We start from the raw sequence: 9,630 nt of genomic DNA on the forward strand, positions 1-9,630 counted from the left end.
CCTCCTATTCTTTTCTATGGGAGAATTTGTGGAATATTAGATTGGTAAAAAGAAAGCTTTATGATCCTGGAATTTTGTTAAGGGAAATTTTTTTTTTTACTATTAACTATCTTGAATGGTTATACGACTATATGGGTTTTCTTTATCTTTTTGAGTCTGTTGTGGCAAGTTATATTTGTTTACACATTTGTCCATTTTCATCTAAATTTTTTTAATTGTGGTAAAATCATGTAAATTTTAACACTGCATTTTTTTCTGTTAAACATCTACTACAACTTTAATGATATCCTCTTCATTTTTCAGTAAGACCCAGTTTTTTAAGAAACAATATCTGTTCATGACAAAAAAGACTATTTTATCTCTATGTACATGAAACAGAAAATGAAAGTCCCAGGCCTCCCTGGCGGTCCAGGGCTCAAGACTCCATGCTTCCACTGCAGGGACCAGAGATACAGTCCCTGGTCAGGGAACCAAGACGCTACATGCCACTTGGCATGGCCCCCCCAAAAAAGAATAGAAAAGTCCCCCAAATCTCATTTCCCCCACTCTAAGACAATTACTGCTAACAGTTCAATATAGCCTTGCTGTGTCTTTTGTATACATATGTAGAAATATTCCTCTCCACAACAATGAACTCATATACATTTCTGGAATCTTCTTTTTTTCCACTTAAAATATGATTACCACCTTTTATTTCAATGATTAGAGCTTTGGTGCTTCCTTTTTAATGGCTACATAATATTCCACTGAAGTGAGTAACGTATAATTTATTTATCCAGTCTTTTACTGCTAATACATTGGAATTATTGCCCTTATTTTGCTTTTATAAGCAACACTCTTTGGTTCTTGTTTTGTTTTGCTTTGGATGACAATAGAGGAAGCCGAATGCCTCCTCTAAATGATGGTAGAACCCCAGAAGCTGGTTGGAGATTGTCCATGAGCAGAGAAGGAGCTGCCTGACCTTTAGCCCTCCTGCTCCCCCAGCCTACCCACTCCTGTCTCTGTAATTATGCTTCTCAAGAGAGGATCCAGTACCTATTTTTATATTCAGAGAGATTCCAGATACAGAAATACCCCAACTAGGGAAAAATTCCAGGGAGGAAAAGTGGGCTGGTTTGGACAGAGGTTCTCCAGGCTCAAGATCAGTGTGAGCATCTACTGCCGACCTGCTCTGAGGATCATAGGAGCCTCTGTCTTCTCTTGCAGGGGACCTTCACATTTGAATTCCAGCCCCTGAAAGCTGGAGAAACCTTCGGGAAACTGACACTGCACAACAGCGAGCTGGGTTACTACCCATATGAGCTCAATTTGAAAGCCTTGCCAGCACTGCCTGAAAAGCCCGTCCACTTCCAGGCTGTTCTTGGCAGTGGCCAGAGCATCTTTGCCAAGTTCACCAATTACACTCGGCAGAAGACAGAGTACTACTGCAGGGTGAGCAGCCCGGCCCCACCCTCTGCCCTCTGCTTTCTAGAAGTCTGGGCTCAGAAACAGCGGGAGCAGGACACTGGGGTGCAGAAAAATGAAATTCCTACTTAGGGCCTTCATCTAGTTGAAAACTCCCAGCTAGAAACAGAGTATCAGAAAAAATAACAGGTCTGGGTTCTTCCTCACAGACTTTCTAGCTTAACAAGCTGGAGTGTGGCGGGCAGGGGTGGGGGCGTGGGGGGTGCGGGCAGCGTTGCTCAGCGGTCGGTGCAGAGACAGTTGGTTTTGGGGAGGTTCTGTTTCGGTAGTTAATCCTGTATTCACACTGATGTAATAGGTAGCATATATGGAACACTTGATATGGGCCAGGCTCAGTTTTACGTGCATATTTAAAAAATCCTGACAGCTATCCCGTGAGAGTATTGGTAAGTTATTGGTAAGCTCTACTGAGAGCTCAGTGGTCATGAGTACACGTTGTGAAATCCAACAGACCTGGATTTGAATCCTCACTTCATTGTTTATTCTTTGTATGAATATCTTACCAATACTCACATGTTCCAGTCATAGGAGCAAAGGGGTGAAGAGACCCCAGAGGGGCCTGAACTGGCACCTGAACACGCGGGTGTGGAAGGGGCGCCTTGCACTTCTGTTCTCAGCTTATTATCCAGAACCCGCCCCCCATCCCTGAGGAGCCAGGATGTCCAGTCCTCCTGCCTGTGGAAGGAAAGGAGTGCAGGCACAGGGGAGCAGCACCAAGGGCCGCTGCCCACATCGCCCTGCCTGTTTCTCTTGGCCTTGGTTCTTCTTAGTAAACTAGGGATAAACTAGTAATACCTACTCTTCGAGAGAGTCACAAGGACTCGACTTTTGTACAGCCTGCCCTGCCTCACACAAGCCTAGGTTGCTCATGTCGGAGGGTGGGGGTGCTGGGGAGGCCCAGAGCTGCAGGCTTGCTCTTCAGGGTCCAGGGTGAGCCGAGCACATGTGTTCCCCTTTCAGACCGACTGTCCAGACTTCCACACGGAAAAGGTCATCTACGCGGCGCCTGGGGCGCAGGGCGGCACGGAGGTCAGCGTGGAGGTGTACTTCGAGCCCAGCCACCTGGGCGAGAGCAAGGGCATCCTGACCCTGTCGTCGCTCGCGGGCGGCGAGTACACCATTCCCCTCTTCGGGGTGGCTCTGGCCCCCAAGCCGCAAGGCCCCTTCCTGATCCGAGCCGGCTACAGCATCGTCATCCCCTTCAAGAACGTCTTCTACCGCCCGGTCACCTTCTCCTTCATTGTGGAGAACAACGCGTTCTCCATCCGCGCCACGGACTCTGTGAAGCCCAAGAAGATCAACAACATCACAGTCTACTTCGAAGGAAACCCATCGGGCAGCAAAACCCCCATCACCAGCAAGCTGATTGTGACCTGCCCGCCCGGAGAAGGCAACGACACTGCAATTAAGTGGGTTTATTACCTGAAGGGGATCACCCCATAGTGTGAACCAGGGTTGGCAGCGTCATCAAAAAGCCATCTCATCGGCCGTTAAGACCTTTGTGTTGCTCTAAGCCCCACAAAGAATAGAGGAAATAATGAGAATTCTAAAGGTACTATCTCCAGCTCAATTATAAGGGCACTTACTTTCACATTATATGAATTCCAAACATCTATATGAAATACAGATACTCCATGTTTAACACAGTAACTATATAAAACAGAGCTGTATTTTACTTTGCAAGATCAAGTCTCTAAATTTGGTTTCTTAATATACCTGCAAAGCCCAGACACTGTGTAATAGTCCCCACGTTTAATAAGGTGACCTTCCCTCACACGGCACTTAGCACATGACTCTGGGGCCCCGCAGTTTCTTTTTAAAACCCACGATGGCTTCAAGAGCCCTTAGCCATGACTCTGTTTTGACACTGTATTTTATTCTGCTTTCACATGAAAGCCAAACAGGTCACTACTTTCAAAGCAAAGAGCAGATACATCAAGCCAGTTTTTGCAGGGACAGAAGTTGGGGTGCTCCCCAATCTCTGGGTCCCTGATCTATTTCCTATAGAAAGTTCTCACAGAAGGCCAGTTCCTGAAGAGATGCTAATAGAGACCCCAGGTCCCCAACCCCACTCAGCTTGTGGAGCAGTGAGTCTCTGCCTAATTCTGGTCCAGACCCCACCTCCCCAAATACTGATTTAATCAGTCCAGGGAGGGACCTGGCATCTTTTTAGCTTGTATAGCAGAGTTGAGAAGCAGCGCTACAGATCAAAAGCCACCTGGCCAGGCATGCTGAGCCAGTCAGGAATCTGTTTCCAGGGGGACCGTGACTCAGGTTGGCATGTTTTAACTGCGGCTGTCTTGTGTGCTCACAAAGGGTGACACTCTGGTTGGTGCCCTTCAGAGGGAAGGCACCATGGAGGCCCCAGCTCTGGGGAGAGTGCCTCCCTGGACTCTCCCCAGGGCCCTGCAGTGGTCTGAATAGAGCCACTCATCTCTTGGCACCAGCTGTTGACATAAAAGTGGTTGAAGACTGGCCCTCAGGCATAGGAGTGGAGGGCCAACAGGCTTCTGCACAAATGCACACACACACCTATGCCTGAGGGTTCCCAGCCTCCACCTCCTCCCCTCTCCTCATCCACTCCACCTGCAAGAGAAGGAGGAGGCATAAAAGAACCTCCATGGCCTTTTGGGAATGGATGCGCCCAAGAGGTGGCACTCAGAAATGATCCCTGGACCGACAGCCTGAGGATCGCCTGGGAATTTATTAAAAATGCAAGTTCTCAGGGCCGGCCCCAGACCTATTGAGTCAGAAGCCCCAGGGGTGTGGCCCAGAAACCTGTGTTTTTAACAAGACCTTATGGCTCCTGGAGGTGTTTTCTAATGGACAGAGATTCTTCCACCTCTTTGTACCTCCCTCTGACCCTCAGCCCATTACACTTGACACACAGCTATACCAGATGAAGCCTCTCCTAAAGAGGCTGCAGACACACGCTTGAGAGCTCATTTTTGTGACCCCTGAAGACCGTCCTGATAGGAATAAAGCTGAAGAACAAGACAGCAGATATTCCCAGTGATTAAACGAGCAGCACGCCGAGGGGCACAGAGTAAGGAGCACGCCCTCTAACCACCCAGTAGAGAGTCCAAAGAAACCAATGGTTCTCAAGCTCACTATGGGTCAGAATGACCCTGAGGACTTGCTGACCACAGACTGCCGGGCCCCACCCTCAGAGGGCCTGATTTAGTAGGTTTGGGTGGCCCAAGAATTTGCATTTCTGCCAGGTTCTGAGGGACGCCATTGCTGCCCAAGTGAGGATCCCACGTGGTCAGCACAGCTCTGAAACCTGGGCCTCCTCACATCAGTGGCACCTAGGAATGCAGACTCTCAGGCCCTCTTGGACCTACTGAGTCAGAATCTGCATGTTAATGCCCTCCTGGGTGGGGGTGGGGGTTGTGTGCACAGTGCAGAGGAGATCGTGGCTGTAAGGCCCCAGGAGAACTGGAGCCTTTGCTGAGCCCACAGCCCCTAACGCTCTTCATTAGAGCCCTGGAGAGAATCTCACCAACTCTGCCTACAGCCTAGTGAGTGAGATGGGCACCTCCCCCCAAAAGTGCCCCCTCGCACCCATTCCCCAGAAGCAGATCTGGGGGGAGGGGAGCCATTGGCCCACCACCAGCTGCTTCTAAAAGGGTAAACCTTTTCAACACTTTTAAACCCCGTATGATAAACAGTTCTTAAGACTGCAGGAAAGAGGGAGGAAGCTGTGCAGAAGCTGGCTAAAACATCCATGGTCCGAGTTGCAGTGAGACTCAAGATTTCTCTAAATGTGAGGGTCAAGATTCAGCTATGTTCCCTTGAGGCTGTGGGGCTCCCAGCCACCACCCTAGACACTAATTGCTACAGAAACCGGTCACTTCCCAGTATCACCACCAGCGAAACAGTGCCTTTAGGTAGCCAGGGGCAACTCCCCTGCTTCAGCCCCACCCTGCTCCCGCCAGCCACTGAGTCTAGGGCCCAAGCCTCATCGGTCTGGAGACATACCTCCCTGGGACCAAGCACCCAGCCCAGACCCTGCCCCAGCATGAACCCGCTTCCGGGATGACTTGAGATGGGGTACATCGCTTTCCTGTACGTGGTTCTTACATTTCCTTGGCCTCAAAAAAGGCAATGACGAAAATCATTTCATATTGGTAAGTTTGGAATGGCAGAATAGCTCAACAGAGGGCTGGAGGGGAGGCGTGGTGAAAACAAGCATCCTGACAAAAGCTCGTAGAAGTTGCATTTGAAAGAACACTTTCTCAGCAAAGCAGACCAAGAGACGTCTCACTGAGGAGTGCTGAGAAAATATCAGGCCCCAGGTGGCACAGTCCCAGAGACCATGGTGCTTGGAAAACGATTGTGAATGCGGCCCCCTGACACCATTCGTTCTACACGGAGGCCCTGGGGAGTATGGCATCCTGGTGAGTCTAGACACTTCTCTGGGCTAGACGGGCCTCAGGTCGGAGGTGATTATATTGTGACACCACGAGGGCCTGCCAGATACTAAGAAATGCCAAATGTGGGATTTCCCAAGCCTCTTAGACCCTCAACATATTGCCCTGACACTCCAGCAAAATCACACTGCTGTTGGAGAAGCTGCTTTGTGCAGTTCAAGATTCAGGGACAGTCTTACAAGCCCCTTCTTGCTATATAATACCTGTAAGTTATGTGTCGCTAACCAGGTGTCATCACACATGTACAGATGAGTTGCAACTGTGAAATGATGGCCAGTGTGTAAGCAGACATACTAATTATCCACTAGTCTGGAACAGTCTGAGCACAGCAAGCCTGGCCAGGACTGGTCCCCACGGACAGAGAAGTGAGCACATAGAGAAGGCAGTGGAGGCCCTTGGGCTTTGTTCTCGGTATCCCTGCCAAATTACGGGTGGAGAACTTAACTAGTTGACACTTTCCAAGATATCAGAAAAACAACAATAGCAGTTATTTCCAGGAACTTCTGCACTAAAGGTAGGACAAAACATTGATTTGGGCCTTGAGCAGAAAACTGGTTTCTTAGCAACCTAGGCCAGAATGTGATTTCAGAAGAAAAGAGTTCCTTCTGGTAAAAAAATAAACATCTTCTTATTGTTTCAATTATTTAAAAACTCTATCACATTATGACCCATGAGAAATTCAGTTCGCCTTTAAGAAAAAGCCAAACCAAACAGCAAAAGAAACATGAAAAATTATCTTAGATATGGGACTAGGAGAAATGAGCACACACTAAAGAAATAGATCCAAATTGTTCCCGTTGATTTTTTTCATTGTTTTACATCAACCATCATCAAAATTCTAAAGACATAAACCTCACAAGACATTTAGAAATGCCCTGATCAGTGCTACTTGGTGTCAAGGTACAGGGAAGAAGCTGTTAAGCCATGCATTGTCTTCTGGAGATGAATCTGCATTTGGAGCAGTTTTCAGATTGTTGCTGCACCCACCTTTATTTGTAAGGTTATATTGGCAGGGGTTTTAAAAGCTGTGAAGACCCCACCAGTAAAGGAAAGAACAATTTATGTTTTATAAAAATATATCACTATTCAAGCCCATGATTTTAAGGCATAAGCAAGGTTGAAACAGTTCTATGAAGACCTACAAGACCTTTTAGAACCAAAACCCAAAACTGATGTCCTTTTCATTATAAGGGACTGGAATGCAAAAGTAGGAAGTCAAGAAACACCTGGAGTTACAGGCAAATTTGGCCTTGGAGTACAGAATGAAGCAGGGCAAAGGCTAATAGAGTTTTGCCAAGAGAATGCACTGGTCATAACAAACACCCTCTTCGAACAACACAACAAGACTCTACACGTGGACATCACCAGATAGCAAACACCGAAATCAGATTGCTTATTTTCTTTGCAGCCAAAGATGGAGAAGCTCTATACAGGTAGCAAAAACAAGACCAGGAGCTGACTGTGGCTCAGATCATGAACTCCTTATTGCCAAATTCAGACTTAAGTTGAAGAAAGTAGGGAAAACCACTAGACCACTCAGATCAGATCAGATCAGATAAGTCGCTCAGTCATGTCCGACTCTTTGCGACCCCATGAATCGCAGCACGCCAGGCCTCCCTGTCCAACACCAACTCCCGGAGTTCACTGAGACTCACGTCCATCGAGTCAGTGATGCCATCCAGCCATCTCATCCTCTGTCGTCCCCTTCTCCTCCTGCCCCCAATCCCTCCCAGCATCAGAGTCTTTTCCAATGAGACAACTCTTCACATGAGGTGGCCAAAGTACTGGAGTTTCAGCTTTAGCATCATTCATTTCAAAGAAATCCCAGGGCTGATCTCCTTCAGAATGGACTGGTTGGATGTCCTTGCAATCCAAGGGACTCTGAAGAGTCTTCTCCAACACCACAGTTCAAAAGCATCAATTCTTTGGCGTTCAGCCTTCTTCACAGTCCAACTCTCACATCCATACCTGACCACAGGAAAAACCGTAGCCTTGACTAGATGGACCTTTGTTGGCAAAGTAATGTCTCTGCTTTTGAATATGCTATCTAGGTTGGTCATAACTTTTCTTCCAAGGAGTAAGCGTCTTTTAATTTCATGGCTGCAGTCACCATCTGCAGTGATTTTGGAGCCCAGAAAAATAGTCTGACACTGTTTCCACTGTTTCCCCATCTATTTCCCATGAAGTGATGGGACCAGATGCCATGACCTTCGTTTTCTGAATGTTGAGCTTTAAGCCAACTTTTTCACTCTCCACTTTCACTTTCATCAAGAGGCTTTTGCGTTCCTCTTCACTTTCTGCCATAAGGGTGGTGTCATCTGCATATCTGAGGTTATTGATATTTCTCTTGGAAATCTTGATTCCAGCTTGTGTTTCTTCCAGTCCAGCGTTTCTCATGATGTACTCTGCATAGAAGTTAAATAAGCAGGGTGACAATATACAGCCTTGACGTACTCCTTTTCCTATTTGGAACCAGTCTGTTGTTCCATGTGCAGTTCTAACTGTTGCTTCCTGACCTGCATACAAATTTCTCAAGAGGCATATCAGGTGGTCTGGTATTCCCATCTCTTTCAGACACAGTTTATTGTGATCCACACAGTCAAAGGCTTTGGCCTAGTCAATAAAGCAGAAATAGATGTTTTTCTGGAACTCTCTTGCTTTTTCCATGATCCAGCGGATGTTGGCAATTTGATCTCTGGTTCCTCTGCCTTTTCTAAAACCAGCTTGAACATCTGGAAGTTCACGGTTCACATATTGCTGAAGCCTGGCTTGGAGAATTTTGAGCATTACTTTACTAGCGTGTGAGATGAGTGCAATTGTGCAGTAGTTTGAGCATTCTTTGACATTACCTTTCTTTGGGATTGAAATGAAAAGTGACCTTTTCCAGTCCTGTGGCCACTGCTGAGTTTTCCAAATTTGCTGGCATATTGAGTACAGCACTTTCACAGCATCATCTTTCAGGATTTGGAATAGCTCAACTGGAATTCCATCACCTCCACTAGCTTTGTTCGTAGTGGTGCTTTCTAAGGCCCACTTGACTTCACATTCCAGGACGTCTGGCTCTAGGTCAGTGATCACACCATCGTGATTATCTGGGTGGTGAAGATCTTTTTTGTACAGTTCTTCTGTGTATTCTTGCCACCTCTTCTTAATATCTTCTGCTTCTGTTAGGTCCATAGCATTTCTGTCCTTTATCAAGCCCATCTTTGCATGAAATGTTCCTTTGGTATCTCTGATTTTCTTGAGATCTCTAGTCTTTCCCATTCTGTTGTTTTCCTCTATTTCTTTGCATTGATTGCTGAAGAAGGCTTTCTTATCTCTCCTTGCTATTCTTTGGAACTCTGCATTCAGATATTTATATCTTTCCTTTTCTCCTTTGCTTTTCACTTCTCTTCTTTTCACAGCTATTTGTAAGGCCTCCCCAGATAGCCATTTTGCTTTTTTGCATTTCTTTTCCATGGGGATGGTCTTGATCCCTGTCTCCTGTACAATGTCACAAACCTCATTCCATAGTTCATCAGGCACTCTGTCTATCAGATCTAGTCCCTTAAATCTATTTCTCACTTCCACTGTATAATCATAAGGGATTTGATTTAGGTCATACCTGAATGGTCTAGTGGTTTTCCCTACTTTCTTCAATTTCAGTCTGAATTTGGCAATAAGGAGTTCATGGTCTGAGCCACTTAGGAATGACCTAAATCAAATCCCTTACAGTGGAAGTGAGAAATAGATT

At 46.6% G+C, this 9,630-nt stretch overlaps 1 protein-coding gene across 1 annotated transcript in view; it reads left to right on the forward strand.

Moving 5' to 3' along the window:
- Nucleotides 1-3,149, forward strand: part of HYDIN (HYDIN axonemal central pair apparatus protein) — a 345,392-nt gene extending 342,243 nt beyond the window's left edge. Inside the window, 2 exon segments of the mRNA XM_070770879.1 lie at nucleotides 1,207-1,431; nucleotides 2,425-3,149. Of these exon segments, the coding sequence (XP_070626980.1) occupies nucleotides 1,207-1,431; nucleotides 2,425-2,907 (708 nt within the window). The 3' untranslated portion in view covers nucleotides 2,908-3,149.
- The last annotated feature ends 6,481 nt before the right edge of the window (nucleotides 3,150-9,630 follow it).

The sequence above is a fragment of the Bos indicus genome, chromosome 18 (genome assembly GCF_029378745.1).
Source record: "Bos indicus isolate NIAB-ARS_2022 breed Sahiwal x Tharparkar chromosome 18, NIAB-ARS_B.indTharparkar_mat_pri_1.0, whole genome shotgun sequence".
Lineage (NCBI taxonomy): Eukaryota > Metazoa > Chordata > Mammalia > Artiodactyla > Bovidae > Bos > Bos indicus.